Source organism: Oratosquilla oratoria, chromosome 5, assembly GCF_046742065.1.
Source record: "Oratosquilla oratoria isolate Oo_2021 chromosome 5, ASM4674206v1, whole genome shotgun sequence".
NCBI lineage: Eukaryota > Metazoa > Arthropoda > Malacostraca > Stomatopoda > Squillidae > Oratosquilla > Oratosquilla oratoria.
The window spans coordinates 78,734,779-78,753,852 of NC_134781.1; the positions used below are offsets into that span (position 1 = coordinate 78,734,779).

General features: G+C 39.3%; 1 protein-coding gene across 4 annotated transcripts; it reads left to right on the forward strand.

The window, feature by feature from the left end:
- Positions 1 to 3,908: 3,908 nt before the first annotated feature.
- EMC4 (ER membrane protein complex subunit 4) lies at positions 3,909 to 17,586 on the forward strand. 4 transcript variants are annotated; one of them, XM_076185523.1, is made up of 5 exons: positions 3,929 to 3,977; positions 8,849 to 8,991; positions 9,430 to 9,642; positions 16,190 to 16,345; positions 16,560 to 17,586. In XM_076185523.1, exons 3-5 carry the CDS (start codon positions 9,439 to 9,441, stop codon positions 16,716 to 16,718), a joined length of 519 nt encoding a protein of 172 aa, XP_076041638.1. In that variant the 5' UTR covers positions 3,929 to 3,977; positions 8,849 to 8,991; positions 9,430 to 9,438; the 3' UTR covers positions 16,719 to 17,586. The 4 variants fall into 4 exon arrangements, with proteins under 4 accessions (XP_076041636.1, XP_076041638.1, XP_076041635.1 ...); XM_076185520.1 differs by lacking the exon at positions 8,849 to 8,991 and adding an exon at positions 7,011 to 7,094 and having other exon boundaries at positions 3,959 to 3,977; XM_076185522.1 differs by lacking the exon at positions 8,849 to 8,991 and adding an exon at positions 7,011 to 7,107 and having other exon boundaries at positions 3,961 to 3,977.
- The last annotated feature ends 1,488 nt before the right edge of the window (positions 17,587 to 19,074 follow it).

Consider the following 19,074-nt stretch of genomic DNA (forward strand, 5'->3'; position numbering starts at 1 on the left):
TTTAATAATTGGCAGTTTAAAGCATTTTTTACATGTCTCAGGCATTCCTCATATGTAGAAAGTGAATTAGGGTAATGGAGCCATTAAGTCATAATGCACTCTTGTGGCTTTGTAATTTTATGCACTACCTACAGCTGTGGGCTTGAGTCTCGCACTCCTCTCGTTCCCGGCAATGACTGTTACCCACCCCAACAGTCTAAGCACACATGGCAAAGGTGATGGCTTCAGCCGTAGTTATGCACTTCCTGGTGTATGCTCCTCACCTACAAATGTTTGCTGCAGGCAGTTAGGCATTTATTCTAGCCGAGGGCATATTTAATCTGTGGTTAGCATACTTGAACTATTTGTGGTGTACTGTTATAACAAATGATCTTGTGCTCCTATTCTTGCCATTGTTGTCGGCTTTCATTTTTAGCAATTGGTTTTACCCAGTACTTCTTGTAGTATGTGTAGAAGTACGGCCACGTATTTTTCCATAAATAGAGATGAGTTTTATTGTATAATAAACTCATAGTTGTCATAGGATTCCTTGAATTTTGTACAAAAAATTATGATAGCAGTATGTTATGTTATGGTTTTATTTCATTAGCATGTTACCGTTTAGTGCTGACAGTTTCATCCTCTGTAGTCTAAAAGAAGTGTTTATATGTGGATATGTGTGATGAAAGGTCTTCATTGTGTGGCTTAGAAGAGCAAGATTTCAAGTCCATGTAGTTTTTCATCAATAAACAAGTTGCACCAAAGATTTGATTTTCTCATTTCATCATATTCCACTGGAGTTGGGCTCTCGTTCCCCGTCAAAGGAAGAGCTAACTTTGTCAGGTTCTGTTTTGTGAGCAGCGTTGGGATGGGTGTCTGTTGTTTTTCTTGGCTGTAACCTTGGCCTTTTGTGCAAACAGAGCTTTGGCTTTCTTCACCGTTGGCCCGTGAAGGGGCATTGGTTGGAGGAAAGGCAATAATTGCATTCAGGGTAGAGGAGGTATTAGCCTTGGGGAATGTGGTTTAGTCAAAGAAATTGTCCTCTTCAGCAGCCCCAGCCGCTGTGGTGTTGGTCGTCCTATTACCAGAGCCCTTACATGGTTAAGTGTCACCCTGGGGTAAAGTGTTTAAGTGCTCCCCCCCACACACACACACACCATCACCACTTCCCGCCTCCACACCGTAATGCCTATGACCTTCATTTTTGCAACATGATTATAGGATATTGGCATACATCAAAAAGAAAAAACGCATTTGCTGTGTGCTGCATGATTTAAGAGAAAATTAAGGAGTAAAGTTTTGTTGATTCTAACGCAAAAATCGTCGATTACGGTAAAATAGTCAGTGCATCTTTGACATTTTTTTTATTATAATTATTTTGTCAGCTTTGTGGGCAGCAAGTCCTGGCTAGAATTGCCGCCCCCCGGGCATATGACCCCCCATGTGAGGGACCAACCGAGTACACTCTAGCACAACAGTTGCCATGGAGGTGACAAACTCCCGCATGCCCACCTTCATCATGAAAGGAAGGGTAGTCAGGTTGGGCGTGGTGGATACCTGGGAAGGGTTAAGTCTTGTTCACACTAGCGGTTTGAACTTTGACGGTTCAGTTATAACATAAGTCCATGGAGGCGTTCACATAAAACCGCACAATTTTTCCGTGACTATGTGGTACCTTCGCGGTTTCCGCGCGATTGAAACAGCTCGTGGGACCGGGGCCTTAGGGGCGGACCCCTGCTGGTTTGGCGAAGGGTCCCGGAAGGGAGAAAGTGACCTTTGAGCTTGCAGGTGCGGGAACACCTCCGTCGTCATCAGGGGTGGCGGGAGAGGGAGAGTGTCCTGGGGGTGAAGACCCGATGCTGAGGCTCTCGGCGAGGTCGTAGGGCCGGGTAGTGAGGTGGTCTTCGCCAGGATCTGCCTCCACACACTGTAGTTGCCACTCTAGACCTTGTGCTCCTCCTGGCAGCTGATGCCTTTGGGGGTAACTTCTACTCCCTCCTTGTGCCGCTGGAAGCATTCCTCCGACATGTGAGGACCGCTGCAGGCGGAACACGGCCTGGCGGCGACAATTACACAACTTGTGGTGCCCGAATGGTTGCAAACAATATTCAAGAAGAACAAACTTGATGCTGAAAGACACAAAGACGGGTCACGCCGAACATAGCTCCCTTCCCGTGTAATACAACTAGGTAATTAGGTAAATACACTGAAGCTCATTCTCGCGTCGGTGGGGCAATTGAACGCATTCTGGAGTTAAGTCGGTGAAGACGTCTACGAAGATTTCCCATTTCTCTCTTGTAGTTTTTTCGACAACTCTGTCATTCAAGTGAATTCCTCAGAATTTTCTTCATTTTGAAAAAAATGCTTGTCTGTAGATAAGAACTTTGGCTTTTCACTCAGTTATTATTTTATTAATTTACGCTAAATTAAATTGTGTTGTCACTTGAAGATCGTGGTGGCAATAAAGACAAATTATCAGTTAGATGTGGATTCAAAGTCAGTATAAACTCTGATATTCTGTCACCTCTTGTAGGTTCCAAACTTGGGTTAAAGTCTGTCCGCCACAGAATTTAAAGTGTTCAAAATATTTTCTACAAGGTAAATGCTTCCAATCAATATTACCTTGGTTAAAATTTCCACAGACACCAGATCATTTACATCGCAAGCTTGTTCTATATAAGTATATACAGGGGTCCTCGATTTACGTCGTCTTCGACATGCGTCGTTTCGACTTTTCGGTCGTAATCCCATATAGTAATAATAATAATAATAGTAATAGTAATAATAATAATAGTAATAATAATGATAATATTAATGATAATAATAATAATAATAATAATAATAATAGTGATAACAATAATCATAACAACAACAACAACAATAATAATAATAATAATAGTAATAACAATAATAATAATGATAATATTATTATTATAAATCGACTTGAAGCAACTTATGAAACTTGTCCTGACTTTCTTGTTTCGTTAGGCTCCACATATGTAGTTTCTTCAGCCCCTGCTATAGCATCTCCTGTTCCACTACCCTCTACACCTTCTGATTCCCCTGCCCCACTGCCTCCTCCACTTTCTACAGGTTCTGCATCTCCAGTCTCCTCACCCTCCTTACATTAAGTCGGTATCTCCCTCTTTGCAACGCCCAAGCCAACCACAGGTTTAGAGGTAAAGAACTGTTTTGATTTTTAAATAACTTTGTACAATTCCATCTGTCATTTTGGGATTGTTCTTTTTTCATTTTCATTTTTGTAAATTGTCTATATTATAATTATGTTCTCTCTTTTATGTGGGTTTATTATGTTCCTTGATGTATACGTAGAAATTCAGGGTGTTTTATGTTAGGTAAGGGACTTAGGCTATGGTAACTCCGACTTGCGTCGAAAATCGCTTTACGTCGGTCCGTAGGAACGGATCTCCGACGTAACTCGAGGACCCCCTGTTATGCCCTATTCTCTACTGTAATGGTAGGAACTAGGAAGCAAGTACCTATTATTGCATCACCAGCAAATGTTTTGACTTCCATCAGACATTTAGTACATTCTTTGTATACAGGTTTTCTAATGCTGTTTTTTAAGGCTTGATAAGTTTTGTTAGTGTCAAGAATTGAAGTATAATAACAAAACATGCGTCCATCAAGGCTCTGTAATTGGAGTCACAGACTCAGTAAAGATTCTTCCAGAAGTTAACTGTAACTGTGAGTTGTAATTTTCGAACTAATTCATCTCATTTACAAAGCAATCGAAGGAAACTCAGTTGTCATACTCTAGATACCCTATAAGTAGATTGTTTATTGTGATTATACTAGCAAATAAATGGAATATAAAAATTGACAAAAAATAAATGTAATATCGTAAATTGTAGATTCAATAAATTAATCAGTTTAGTAAATTTATATTTCGCATCTCTTTACTTCAAGGGATCTAGGACTGAAGTCGGTAAACACAGGGTTGTCATCATAACCTGTCGTGAGTAAAGACGATAAAGGTAAACCTACAATAATTGGTATAATAATACTTTGCACTGTACAGTAAAGAAGGTTATGGTCACTTATATTATTTTGATGTGATAGTACCATTAAAATATTTGATCAAGACTAAAGTTAAAGAAATTTTATTAATCATAATGGTATGTTAAAGATAGCTTAGGGTAGGTAGGTGAAGTCTCGCAATTGCATCACAAGGGATTCATTTTGACTGAGTATTTTTTTACCCAGTATTTTCACTATAATGGTTAATTGTTGGTAATTTAAGTATCCTGAAACTGTAGCTATCAAATAATATAGAACTGAGCATCCAAAGAAAGAGGGTCATGATTTTCATGGTATGCAGATGACGTTTGAGAAAGTAAGTAGATGAAGATTATTTAAACTTAAGTTTTACATGCACCATCTTCATAAATAGGTGAAAGTCTCCTCAAACTTCTGGTAAGTTATAACTCATTTTTTATTATATAAGGTGGTTCAGTTTGCCAGTTCCAAATTAATTTCTGAAAGGTAGTAGTGCTTACGGTAAATCAAAAATAAAGTATTCACACTAATGATATTACCATTGATTTTGTTAGGTTAAGTAAGGTTAGGCTAGTTTGTTAGTATAGGGTAGGTATTGCCAAATATTGACTAGGATTCACTATCTTACCATATTATATTAGGAGAAATAACCTTATCAAATTTTGAAATGTTTTTAGCTATCAGGAATCCATTATCATTGTTTAAGATTTTAGTTATACCAAGTCTTAACAAATCCAGTGTCATGAATTATGTATGTCATACTTACCTAGATATCATAGTTTGCAAAGATACACTTCTCTTAATCCATTTTACTTTTAGCCACAAGAAACCCAGTCATTGATTTAGAAGGTTTTAGATATATCAAGCCTCGAATCCATGTTATGGATGGCAACAGTCCTTGGGTATTCCCTTTGATCTCCCTAGGAAGAAACATTGGACTATTTTTGGACTATTGGATGATGCATATTGGACACAGAAACCCTGAATTTCAGAATGAACTAGAGAAGAGTTGAAATCATGAGACTTGACCAAAGATCTAGGAGTTTTTGTCTCATCGAATCTTGAACACGTGCAGCTTATTGCTAGAGCAGCGGATTGATGGCCTACTAAGATAAATTTTGGTAAATTTTTAGAAGTGCACACAATAGCAATAGAAAATTAAATATTAACTTTGTAAATTATAATACATCAATATATTATACATTTTTCTTGGCAGAAATCATTAACAGAAATAGTTGCTTAAAGCCGTACACAACCAAAGAGTCACTGCAGGTCCTTGAGATGCCATCTTTGATAGATACAGAAGTCCAAAAAATTAAAGTATTATAAAGTGGTCTAACCTAACCTGCATTTAGTAATGCAGTACCTGTGATGCTAGAGGTAATCAAGCTCAATGTCATCGTCAAGGATGTTGACAGTTGGGACTGGACAGATGACACCATGGCATCTCGAATCTATTGTCGCAGCTCTGTTAGTTGGTGTATATCCTTTTAGAATTTATTTTTATCGATTTCTGCCAAGAAAAACAAATATTTCATTGATGCATTTTAATTTAAAGATTGAGTATTTAAATTTTTATTTATATATCACTTAGGTATGCACTTCTAGAAAAAAAAATTCATATATGGTCATTGAGATGTGTAAGACACTGTAGTGCAAAGTTGGTCCCCATGTTACTGAAAGGACATACAGGGATTGGAGAACATTCAGAGACAAAGGCCAAAATTAGTTCTGGAGCTAAAGGACATTAACTATTAGGAACTGTTTGGGAAAATTAGACTTGCAACATTAGACCAAAGAAGTCAGAGATGAGACTTTATCAAAACATAAAATCTTGGAAGGGATTAAGAATAGCAACAGAAGTATCTTCTTTGAGTACAATAAAGGCAGAACAAGATCCAACATATGTAAACTAAGGAAACAAGGGCACTGGAAAACTTTATCTCATACAAATTCATTTAGTGTAAGGGTTGTGAATTTATGGAATACACTTCTTAAGGATGTTGTCACCGCCTCTACTGAGCAATGAACAAGCACAATCGGTTATTGTGATAATAGATGCATCAATGAGGAGATATTATGTACATGTACCAAAGAAACATCACCATTAGTGATGTAGATTAATGATATCAACACAACACGACAACACAAACCAAATAAAAATAAACATTACTATTAGTGATGTAGGAAGCTAGTGTGTACAAATTCATGTAAACTGGTAAAATCTATTATTATTAATCTTCACATCCAAGATGTGTTAGAGAGATGGGACCCACAGGAGATAGTCTCTGAACCTTCCAATAAAATGAAATAGGTATTAACTGTGTTGTATTAGTGTGGGACTTTCTGTGTCATTAACTTAGAGTACTCATAAAAGTAGGAGGGGAGCAGGACTGTACTTGTTAGTGAAACTAAGGATGTTGACAGGTTTTGACAATGTTTATCTCAGGAGATCAATTAGCAGCTTAACATTAACCTAAGGGATCTGTAAAAAGTTAGCCAGTCAGGGTAAAACTGATGAAGGTATAAAAAAATCAGACATCACTGTTAAGTTAGGTCTCTCTCTCTCTCTCTCTCTCTCTCTCTCTCTCTCTCTCTCTCTCTCTCTCTCTCTCTCTCTCTCTCTCTCTCTCTCTCTCTCTCTCTCTCTCTCTCTCTCTCTCTCTCTCTCTCTCTCTCTCTCTCCTCTCTCCCTCTCTCTCCTCTCTCTCTCTCTCTCTCTCTCTCTCTCTCTCTCTCTCTCTCTCTCTCTCTCTCTCTCTCTCTCTCTCTCTCTCTCTCTCTCTCTCTCTCTCTCTCTCTCTCTCTCCCTCCCTCCCTCCCTCCCTCCCTCCCTCCCTCCCTCCCTCCACCTTAGTTGTCAAGACTACTGATCATAGAAATTTTTAAGTTTTACATGGGAATTGTTCTTGAATCCCTTTGAAAGTATTGTGAATGGACTCTCTACCCAGCTATGTGCAGTGTACTTACCAGTGTACATTTTGGTTTTTAACATTGCATTATTTGTTTAGGCAGGCACATTGGTAGGTTTGGAACTTTCTCGTCTCTTCTTGCTTGACTATTAGGGCATGGCTTCCAAGGGAAAGGTCCCCCAGGTAAGGAATTCAGGTAAGAAGAGAGTATCGTGTTTAATGAAGCTGCAACCTCAATAACAGCTGTGTTATTTCCATGTTTTGTGTAGAATTTAATTGTAAATAAAAAATATTGTACTGTTCTTACCTACATCTGTTGGTGTAGCCCCAAAGGGCTGATGTTTGGCTTTTGGACTAGGCCCAAGATCTCTCTGTAATCTTCAACTGTATTTCCTCCCCTTTTTACATAAGGAGAGCATGCAACCAATGAGTGCTCCCCTCCTTCCACTCTACATAAATGACAGGCACAGCTCCACCTTCGTACAGCACAATCAGTAGCTCAACTCACGGCAACAATTGTCATTATTATTACTAGCCTCCTGGTAGGAGTTTCATTTCATTAAACTGAGCGGGTTATGGGGGTGTTGCTTGTGATGAAGGTCGAGGGGGTGGCAGTTCGAATCCTGCCACCGGTGAAGTTGAACCAAGGGCATGGTTCATTAAATTCCATGCTACAAAGTCCTTAGTAAGGGGCACCATCCTAGCCTTCTGATGGGAGGAGTTTGTGAATTTAAACCATATTATCATCAACATTGTTATTTGAAAATGTGGTCTAATGTTTAATTTTCTGTCGATATTGACAATAACTCACACCTGTCCTTTGATACTTGGAATTTGAAATTTTATCTGGGTGGGATAGGGGATCCACCTGTGATGGAAACAACATCCAAAATATTTTATGTAAACTATATACCATATACTGTGGCACCTCAGAACTCAAACAGAATTTGTTCCTGGAGGCCATTCAAATTCTTAAAAGTCTGAGTTTCAAAACAATTATTTCTTTGAATTTGAACATTAATGTAGCATACAGTACACTTGAATTGCTATTTTTTACATTTTAGTTCTTTAGGATACTGTCTTTTATTGAAGCGGACAAATAGAATGTAGTGCTGTGTGTGTGTGTATGAGAGAGTTTCAGTGTGGCTAGATGAGGATTTAAATGCTGAAGTCAAATTTATAAATGAAATGTAGGTTGAAGTCAGTTTTCTGGTGTGAGTCTTTGAGTTGTAGTTTACTATAAATGAATATTAGGTATTTCAGTTTTAGATAAAAAATAAGATCAGGTATATTGGATAGAAAACGAGATGCAATTCATAACTGGTAACCAAAATACAAATTTGACCATGCAATGCTTTGAAATGTGGGCTCACTTGTACAAAACAAGTTCCTTTGCTATAAATGACCAGCAGTGGTATATGTTAGAAATTTGGTAATGTACATTAAAGTATAGGAGCTATAAGAATGAGTACAGCTGTATAGATCTGACAAGAAAAAATGAGATGCCTTTATAATGATTAATTTGTCTCAAAACCAGCATTGAAATTTATCCTTTAGTGAGTGGCTGCTTATTTTTTCATTCAAGCCATTTTTCTCATTGCTTCCTCCCTGTTTCCATTGTACTTTAAATTTTATGCATCTAGCAGTTTATTATACATTGATATATTATACAGTCACACTTGGAGCCTTGTTCCATGACAGACTTGTCATAATTTCATGTGTTGCTTTAGCTTCATTGTCTTAACTTAGACAAAGCAAACAAATAGCTTACCAGCTGCTCAGAAATATGACTGTCCAGTACCCCACAGCTCCCTGCTTAAAGTATCCATTGTCATGTGGTTTTACACCCTCAGTAAAACCTGTTTAACTCACAGTTAAGTTATATGTAAATACCTCTGTCTTGTAAGATTTATGTTACTAATTGTAGAGTTTTACAGTAACGTGTGAAAAGTGTATGAAGTTTCCAAAAGGACAGAGGCACAGCCAAATATGCAATTTGGGAGGGGCCACAATGATTCCCTATGCATACATTTGGATAGACTCATACATATTACACCTAAAGTAAAGGAAGTCTAAAAAGGTATATATAGACAAGACTTTCTACATGGAATTGCATATTTTTTCAATTCTCTAAACATGTAACGTTTGATATTATAGATTAAACATGTATACAACAAATGAGATTACTATTCTATTTTCAAACACATACAGCAATTTTTGGGGAGGGATGTGGCCATTCTCAGGCTGTGCCACTGCAGATGGATATATGAATATATCATGCAACACAACTATGAAATCTCAGTGTCGCATATACAATATCTTGTGACTTAGATTGATGATATTGAAGGTATTTGAATCCATTGGATTTTATAATGCAGCTGTATCTACATTTTAATAAGATTATTGTTTTCCTTTGTATTTCTCTTTGTAAGTTATTTGAAGAAAAAAAAAGAGAGATAGGGTCAATTCCAACTATGAAAGGTAGCTCATCTAAAACAAGATATTTATATCATTACAGTTTCACAAAATGTCAAGTCGTACTGTCGCTCCACGAAGGAAATGGGCTCTGGACCTAGCAGGGCGAAGGAGCGAAAGAGGAGGTGATTTCTTGCCTTCCCCACCTGGTTATATGGGATCTGTGATGCAGGTGCATGCAGAAGGAACACGCCAGACTGACCCATCACTCATCATAAAGAAGGCCTGGGATATTGCACTCAGTCCACTGAAATCCGTAAGTTTAGAGCTGTGTAAAGTACATAAAGATACTGTATTGAAATAGTATATTATTATTTTACAAATTGCTTGGAGTACACATCAAGTAGGTTTGCATTTGAGTACAGTAAATTCCCAATATACAAAAAGTATACAGTGAGTCCTCCTTATATGGTAATTCTTTATCCGGTAAATTCACAGTTATGGTATTTGGTAATTACTACCCTCAGTTCTATTTACGGTAAGAAAAATTCACAGAAACGGTATCCGCTCGTGTTTTGAAGAGGAAAGCTCAGGGAGAAGGTACGTCTGCCATATCCTACTACATGTTATAATGGGTTCGGTATATGGTAATTTCAATTTGCGGTAAGGTTTTCAGGAACGGATATGTACCGTATAACAAGGACTTACTGTACATACTTTTGTGTATTTATAATTTGTATATAGAAGTGAGAATGGCACTGGGGTCACTCATGCATTAAACTTGATTCTGTACAATATTTTCATAATTTTTTCATACTTTTTCTTTTCAAGGGATTGGGGAGGTTAGTGGCAGAGTTTGGGGGTGTGTGCAGGGGGGTTGGGGATGGATGTGGATGAAAGTAAGCTGATGAGATTTACAAGGGGAGAGGATGGCAGCAAATTGGAAGTAAGTATTAAGGGAGTGAGACTGGAGGAATTGTATAGCTTTAGGTACTTCGGGGCAAATGTGGTGGGAAAAGGAGGAGTGGAGGTGAAGGTAGAATGTAGATTGAGAGAAGCAAGTATATGCTTTAGGGATTAAAAAATGTAATGAGAAATAGACATTTGGGAATGGATGCTAAGAGGTGATTGTGCTGACAGCATTGTATGGTGCAGAAACATGGAATACAAAAGAGAAAGAGTTTAAATGTGTTTAAGATGAAATGTCTGAGAAGTATGGTAGGGGTTACTAGGGTGGATAGATTGAGAAACAAGGTGAGGAGGAAAATGGTGATGGAAAATGAGTTGGGAGATAGGGTTGATGAAAGAATATTTGGATGGTTTGGACAGATGGAAACAATGAGTGAAGAATGATTAGTAAAAGAAATGTTGAAGGCAGAGGTGGATGGAGTAAACAGGAGGGGCCGACTGAGGATGAGATGGATGGATGGAGCGAAAGGTGCTTTGGGAAAGAGGAGATATCCATTGAGGAAGGAAAGGAGAAGACAGAAGATAGTGAATGGAGGATGGTCGTGTATGGATGATGCTGTGATGTATGGAAGGGAATGAGTGGGGGTATGGGGGAGGGGGCGTTAGGGAGTATGTGTGAATGATATTTTGACGCAGCCCAAAGGGATTTCTCTCTGTCTTCTCTTTTTCTGTATGGGGGAACAGAGAGAGGAGATTGCCAATTAAATGAAGCAGCCTTACTGTGGATGTGCTGTGTCTTGCTGCATTACTTCTGACCCATGGGAGTGGAGTATGTGGTGAGGAAATGGGTGGGAGTGGATTTATGCCTTTGACTTTGTCTACCTCCCTTGTAAGGGGGAAAAAGCCCATGGTATATGTATATATGTATGCATTTCATACCATTGAAGCATATGCCTTTTGTGTAGAGAAAGTTTTTTCACTTTTTCCTTTTTGTACCTTCAAATCTTTTTATAGTGAGAGGGGTGCTGGGATGATCTGTCAACCAGGAGGAACCAAGAAAAGAGGGAGAAATGTGGGATGGATGGGAGTGGAGTATATGGTATATGGGGATGGAATGGGTGGGAGTGGATTTTAGCTGTTGTTATTTGGCCACCTCCCTTGTAAGAGGGAAAAACCCTTTGGTATATGTATGTAACTCTTATTATATCAAAGTTTTGTATATAGGATTGCAATGAATCCAGATAAGAAGAGAGTATCATGTTTAGTGAAACTTAACCTCCATAGTAGCTGTTTTATATCCATCTTTTGTCTAGAATTCAATTGTAAATAAAAGTTGTATCCCCAAAAAGCTGATATTGTATTCGACTTGTATAAAAGAGGTTAACATTGCACATCTATCACACTACATCTCACAGGCACCACCAACAGGATGTAACAAAAACCCTACACCAGCAGCATACTACACAAACATTTATAACAACCTACCTCTTGTACCACACAAAACATCTACATGTAAACACACACACAGAGATCGCTATGCAGCTCCATTAAGACAGACCACCAAACTCAGTACTCCAACAACCTCCAGACATAAACACCACAGAAAAAACCCTCCCACATCTAGTAAGAGCCACACTGGCATGATTGTACTCGAGACACCATCCATCATTGAAACAGTATCAACACAGAATAGGCAAGGCCACAGATTGAAAATGCCTTTGGTGTAACTACCATAAAAAGGACACAAAACTCCTCTTACTTCAGTGCCCTACACTAACAGTCCCAATACAACAATACATCTTCCCTGAGTGACTTGTGAACCTGCCTGGAGGCTGTTGCTGGTCACCTGAAGCTGCAGGTCTTCTGCAAGAGAGACCAGGGACAACTGATTCATTCATTCATTCATTCATTCATTCTAGACTTCTTCGCAAAGTTAGAACTAGTTTTAAGCTCTAAGAATAATCCCTGAACTGTGTTGCTCCTCTCCTTACTCAAAAGGTGAAGTGTCTCCCTTGAAAGCAATTAAAAATTACTTATTTCAGTGTCACCATAATGTTGTTGTTGTTGTTGTTGTCGTTCCCTAGACTGTCCGAGCAGTCCCGTCTCCCCAAGGAATGCCATAGCCGAAACTGGGTTTTCCCACAAATCCTTTATAGAGCGTATGTTGTGTTGTTTGCGTGCATGATTGTGTATAATGCAGTCTTCCATTATGTGTTGTATGGTATGGGGTGAAGTGTTACATCCTGGGCAGCTGTTCACAATGCAGTCATCCAGCCTCTTCTGGTAGCTTAGAAGTGCTGGGTGGTGACCGCACCGCAGTCTGGCCAAGTGGACTCTGTCCTTTCGTGGGAGAGGATTCAGAAGGGTGGATATCAGGGGGTCTGGCATGCAGCAGTGTGTTGTCTTTCAGTGTGTTAATGGAGCGGTGAGTGATATGATTATGAATATGTTTCCGGAGGCTGGTATTTGGTGGTTGTGGAGGAAGAGAAGAGAGTATCTGTGCATGATAAAGGTCTTTGGGTGTTGTTTTAATGTTTCTTGGTGTGTGTGGGTGTTCTGCTATGTAGTGTAGCGGGTGTAATGTGTTTGTGGTGGCTGCGGCAAGTGTTTGTGTGCCTCTCGTGTCGAGGTGGTCCTTGACTTTGAGGACTTTTGTTTCATGGTGTAAATGGTCTGTAGGTGTTGTATTTGTGCAGCCTGTAATTGTTTTTAGGGCTTTGTTTTGTATGATTTGAAGGGTGTTGTGGTGTGTCTCACTGAGATTAGGAGCCCATGCAGGACTCGCATAATTCAACACTGATCGTATGCATTGTTTGTATATTGTTATATTAGTTTCTTTGTTTTGTCCAAATGTTGTTCCAGTGATTGACTTAAGTGCGTTAAGTCTGGGTGTGCATTTGTTTTTTATGTTTGTGATGTGTTGTTTGAAAGACATGGATGTATCATATGTTACACCAAGAATTTTCGGTGTGTTTGTGTGTGGTATTAGAGTGTTGTTGATGTAGAGATGAGGTATGTATTTGTGTTCTTTTGTCCAGTTTGTGAGAAGTGTTGCTGTAGATTTGGTTGGAGCTATTTTGAGTCTGTTTGTGATTAACCATGTGTTGAGTGTGTCAAGGTATGGCTGGATTATTTCTGCAGCTTTGTCTGTGTTACTATGTGTGCATGTGATTGTTATGTCATCTGCGTAGGAAGAGATTTGTATTTCTGAGGTGTCTGGTGTGGGTAAGTCATGCATGTATAGATTAAATAGTGTGGGGGATAGAACTGAGCCCTGTGGTACTCCGTTCTTAATGTTTCTGATGTGTGATGATTGGCCATTATATGACACGTAAGCATTCCTACCTGCCAGATAATTGGCCAGCCATCTTTTGGTGTTATTGTGCATGTCTGTGTTATATATTTTATTTGTTAGGTTGTGGCGGGGGATAGCATGAAAAGCTTTACTAATGTCTAATGTTATAAGAAGTGTTCTTTGGTGGGGCCTATCTGAATTGATGCCATCTAAAATTCTTTGTGTGAGGTTTGTCAGAAGAGTGTTTGTGGAGTGTAGTGGCCTAAAACCGTGTTGTGAGTCAGCAAGGGGAATATGTGGTGTGACAAGTTTAAGTATTAGGCGTTCAATGACTTTAGAGGGGGTGCAGAGAAGTGTGATTGGGCGGTGCGATGTTGGGATTGTTGGGTCTTTGTTCGGTTTTGGAATGGTGATTATTTTATCATGCTTCCAGATGTCGGGTATAGTGTTGTGTGAATAGCTGTAGTTTGCAATGCTTGTGAGTGCGTGTATACCTTGTGGTCCAATGTGTTTTAGGTGGATGTTGCTTATGTTATCAGGGCCACAGGCAGATGAGTGCTTGAGACTATGTATTATGAGTTTTGTCTGACTGTCTATGAAGGGTATATAGTCTGAGTCTGTGGGAAAGTCTTTCTTACGTCGAATGGTGCGTCGGTCGTCAGGGTGAGAAGTGAGATGGCTTGTCTGTGCAAAATGACGTATGAGTGCGTTTGCTTGTTGTCTGTTTGAGGGTAGATTATCTGTTGTTGTGATTATTGCTGCTGCGTGAGAGCGTGTAGTGTTACTGTTGGATAGTGTAATGCTGTTGAGTGTTTTGTACAATTTGCTGGTGTTTGTTTTGTGATCAAGTGTATTGATAAAGTTTTGCCAATTTTGTGTTTTTTGTTCATGTATTTTATTGGCAATCACAGTGTTTAGTGTTTGTATTTGGTCTGCTATGTTTTGAGGGATAGGTGTGGGGGTACCGTGTTTAAGTGTGTCACGTTGTCTGATGAGGCTTTGGATTTCTGGTGTGAAGTTGGGGTTGTGTGATTTTCTGTTGCCTCTAGGGATGTATCTCTTGTCTGCATTTTGTATGATTGTATTAAAAGTGTGCACAGCATTGTTTATGTTTGTGATTGGTGTACTGTTAAGTGTTTCAAAATGTTGTTCTGTCACTTCAATAAAAGCTTCCCAGTTAGCCCTCTTGTGATTGGTGTAAGTGTGTCTGTGGCCAACTGGGGTGCATCTTGTGTTGGTGGTGATGATGATTGGAAGGTGGTCAGAGCCAAGGGTTCCGACCACTCTCCATGATGTTGTTGGGGTTAGGCAGGGGGAGCAAAAGGTGATATCAGGAGAGGAGGGAGTGTAGAGGGCTTGGTGTGGGATATGTGTATGATTATGTGTGTTGTTCATGATAGTCAATGAGTCAAACTGAGTCTGTATATCAAGCCCTCTGTCTGTGTCAGGGTTGTCGACATACCAGGCAGACAACTTGGCGTTGAAGTCTCCACCCATGATCAGGTTGGGGATTGAAGCTAGTTGGCTAAAATGAGGCCTGAAGGTGTCTGGAACTGTGGGGGATGATTGGGGGGGAATGTACATGTTAACTATTGTCAGTGTTGATTTGTTGCCTGTGCGGATTCGAATGGATTGGATTTCTGTTGTGTTATCTGTGGTAGGGAGGAGAATTTTGGTTGTGGCACTTGTGTCCACAAAACAGATGGAGTGGTGGATCAGGGTGATGAGTCCACCGCCATAGCCGTCAGTCCGGTCTTGTCTGATGGTGGTGTAATTATGAAATGATGGTGTTTTGTGTGAGTGTCTTAGTTTTGTTTCTTGTAAAATCGCAATGTGCATGTTGTGTTGTTTAAGAAAGTGTTCAAGTTCATGTTTTTTTCGTGTTAATACCGTCAATGTTGTGTTGTAATATGTTGATGTTGTGTGTTTTGTATGTGTTGTATGTTGCCGTTTGGGGTTGAGGTTGGGGTGGTAGTGGGGAAGGTGTAGGATCTGGGTCAGAGGGGGGGAAAGGAGAGATCGGGGACAAAGGAAGGGGAGTACTAATCGGGGGTAAGGGCAGAGGGAAATTGGGAGTGGGTGAGGGTGCTGGCTGTGGTTGGGGAGGTGGGAGTGGGGTTACTGGAGGGCAGGTAGAACATGTCCAAGTGTTTGTGTATTGGTTTGTGTCAGCAAGTTTTGTACAAGTGAGGTGGGCCCAGTTTTTGCACATATTGCACTGAACTGAGCCCTTTGTCTGTCTGCCCGAAGTAATGGGTTTAGAGCATGTTGGGCATGTGTATTTTGTGGTGGGCCCAGGATTGCTCTCTACATCTCCAGCTAAAAGTAGAAGAAGAGGGGTGATCACCGGAAAATCACCCCTCGGTGCAGAAAAAACGTAATATTGCATGTTGGGAAAAAGGATTGTGGTACTCCCCAAGGTTGGCGTAGCTCCTCTTGGGGATCGGTGCCACCTGCGTAGAGCCGGTGGCCAGGGGTGGTTGCTGCCGTTTGGCCCCCAACTCTTGGGGTTGGGGGGGTGGTCCCACGACGTAGACGCTGCAGCTCCAGGACCTCACCATAATGTTGATGGGGTGTGTTCTCCCTAACCTCAGCAAAATAAAAGGAATATATATATATATAATGAAAAAAGTAATCCACTGGTTTTTCTATTTTTCAGGTTCCCATGAACCTGTTCCTAATGTACATGGCTGGCAGTAGCATCAGTATTTTTCCCATCATGATGGTGGGCATGATGCTTCTGAGACCTATCAAGGCTTTATGGGCAACCAATGCAACTTTCAAAGCTATAGAAGGATCACAGGTTCTTTTGCAGGTGAGTACAGAAAGCATCTTTGTAGAGACCATTATTGGGAATAACATGAAATAACTGGGTAAGAGAGGCTGAAATGAAATATAAAGAATGGAAATGGGTGAGACAGCCACAAAAAGAGGAAGTCTAATTAAGTGGATGTCTAGAGATGGCAAAGGAGATGAGAGAGAGACAAGATAGAGTTCAATTATAAATCAACTTTTTCTTTTCATTTCAGAAACTGATATATTTACTTGGCAATCTGGCAAATGTGGCTTTGGCCCTGTACAAGTGTCAAAGTATGGGCCTACTGCCGACTCATGCTTCAGATTGGCTTGCCTTCCAAGAACCAGCGATGAGAATGGAGTACACTCATGGTGGAATAGTTCTTTCCTAGGGCCTAGAGACAGTGCCAGCAAGGCCTCATACACATTGATGACACATCATAACTCATTTGCAAACAAGAGATGCAAGTAGGAATGGTCAACAAACATTTATGTCCCATGAAGTAACAGGATGAAATGAATTGATGTCAGAGGGTTGAAAGCAAAGGATTGTAGCTCGATATTTTATATATGCACATGTTTATCACTAAAAGCAATCTTAGTGTAGCAAAGTAGGATTAAAATAGGTACTATACATATTTTTATCTTTTATTTAATTTGGTTCAGTAAAATTATTTGAATAGTTATCATGAATGCTGTTTTTTTTTTTTTTTTTTTTTGTGAAGGAAGACACATAATAGTAATTGGAATCAAACCATTGTGTTTTAACAAAATTCACCTTTTCTGTAGCTGTAATAATGTGAATCAGTTCAGGCATTACATAGGGATAATGTAGTGCATCCAAAATGTTTGTATCACTTGCTGGTGTCTGTTTGAAGGAGTAGCAATCATCTAATGTTTTTTAATATTTTTTTTTACCATCATTAGAATAGCCATTATGCAAAATGGAAGTATTTAATAATAAAGTTTATAGTCCTATTTGTTATTCATATCATTAGATTTTTTACCATATATCATCTTTAACAAAGTGAGTTAAATGATAGATTTATGTTGAATAAACTCGACAAAGGAAGTAGAATTGCTGATAGCGGTTTGGTTAAAATGATTCATAGCAAACCTGAAAGTAAAGGCTATTTGTTATGCTGCCTGTGTCCTGGAACTAATATTATTTAAGAGTGTATGCAATATTTTTTTTTTTTCTTCATGAACAGAGTATTAAATGTAATTTAAAGAATGACCTAATAAATTTTATCATACATATACCAATGACTTTTTCCCCCTTACAAGGGAGGTAGCCAAAGTCAAAGACATAACACCACTCCCAACCATTTTGTCCCCACATACTCCACTCCCATTCACCACTACTCCCTCACTCTTCTCCTGGCTCATGGATGATGGGTCAAACATTCTATTTCATGATTCCATTTTATGGTAATTAAGAAATGCTTATTTCATGTGGTGGTTTAGTATGAACAACACGGAGATCTTGGCAAATGTTTGGAATTGATGATTAAGAGGAAGGACTCAGGAAGTGATGGTGTATGTGTAACAGATTTTGAAGAGACTGATTCCATTCACCTGGAGACTGTTCTCCTGCAAGAGAGACCAGGGGCAAGGGATTGAATATAACTGATTAGGAGAGACTAAAGGAGATTGTCATTGAGCTTGAAAGGGTATGTGAGAGTAAAAGTGAATGTGGGCAAATGTAATGTGATAAGATGAACAAGAAATGGTGACAGGTTGAATGTAAGTATGAAGGGTGAAGGGCTTAAAGATATAGAGAGCTTTAAGTATTTGAGGCCCACATGTAGTAATGAATAGAGAAGTAGATGTAAAGGTGAATCATAGTGAAATGGAAGTAAGTGTGGATAGAATGAAAAGATGTATATAGAGCAAAAATTACAGATGTGTGATTCTAGATATACTGACACTCGATTAACCCACTGTCCCTTGTTTCTCTTGCAGAAGACCTGCAGGCTCCAACACAGAATTGGGGTGGCAATAGATTGCAAGTGCTCCATATGCAGTGACGACACAAGATTGCCTCTCATTCTATTTTCACCCTACCCATACAACAACACAAAATTTCTTCACACAGACTTTAGCCCAAATCTGTGGCTGTGGCTGGACTTGGAAGCCTTAGTTTTGCCATAGAGACCTGGAACAACAGATTGATTGATTGATCCTCCTCCTTTATACTTAAGGAGAGCTGACAACTGATAACTGCTATGCTCCTACTACTACTTGAAGGTAACAACATAGAAACGGTCCCACACTAACACAGTACAGAACTTTCCTGTTATTGCCCCACCACTATGCACACCCTTCATCAAAGATTGTTGTGGTTCTGGGATGTATGTATTTATTGATGAATGGAATGGGTTAGGTTAGGTTAGAACCTAACCTAACCTAAGATAAACAAAATCAAAGACAACAACAACAAAAATAGTGGTGGGGTAATTACAGGAAAGTTCCCACAGTATGGGAGGGCCTGAGGATTATTGCCAGCCACTGTAAGGAATGGATTTCCATTCATTGAAACATGGCACAATTATTATTGTCCAACTATTACAACCTGTCCCCATCTTTAACTTTTTTTATCATCATTGTTATTATGGTTATCATTTTTCATTTATCTATCTATGTATTAACTTATCTATAAATTTGTTTATTTTTCTGTTTACTTAACTTTTTTATTTTTTCAGCTTCGGGAAATATCTACCTCCCGATTTTTTTTCAACAAAATAT

Coding starts and splice junctions, on each gene's coding strand:
- EMC4 (XM_076185520.1), top strand. CDS start 7,068: ATGGCTTCCAAGGGAAAGGTCCCCCAG. Junction 9,643..16,189: donor CACTCAGTCCACTGAAATCC/GTAAGTTTAGAG, acceptor TCTATTTTTCAG/GTTCCCATGAACCTGTTCCT. Junction 16,346..16,559: donor GATCACAGGTTCTTTTGCAG/GTGAGTACAGAA, acceptor TTTTCATTTCAG/AAACTGATATATTTACTTGG.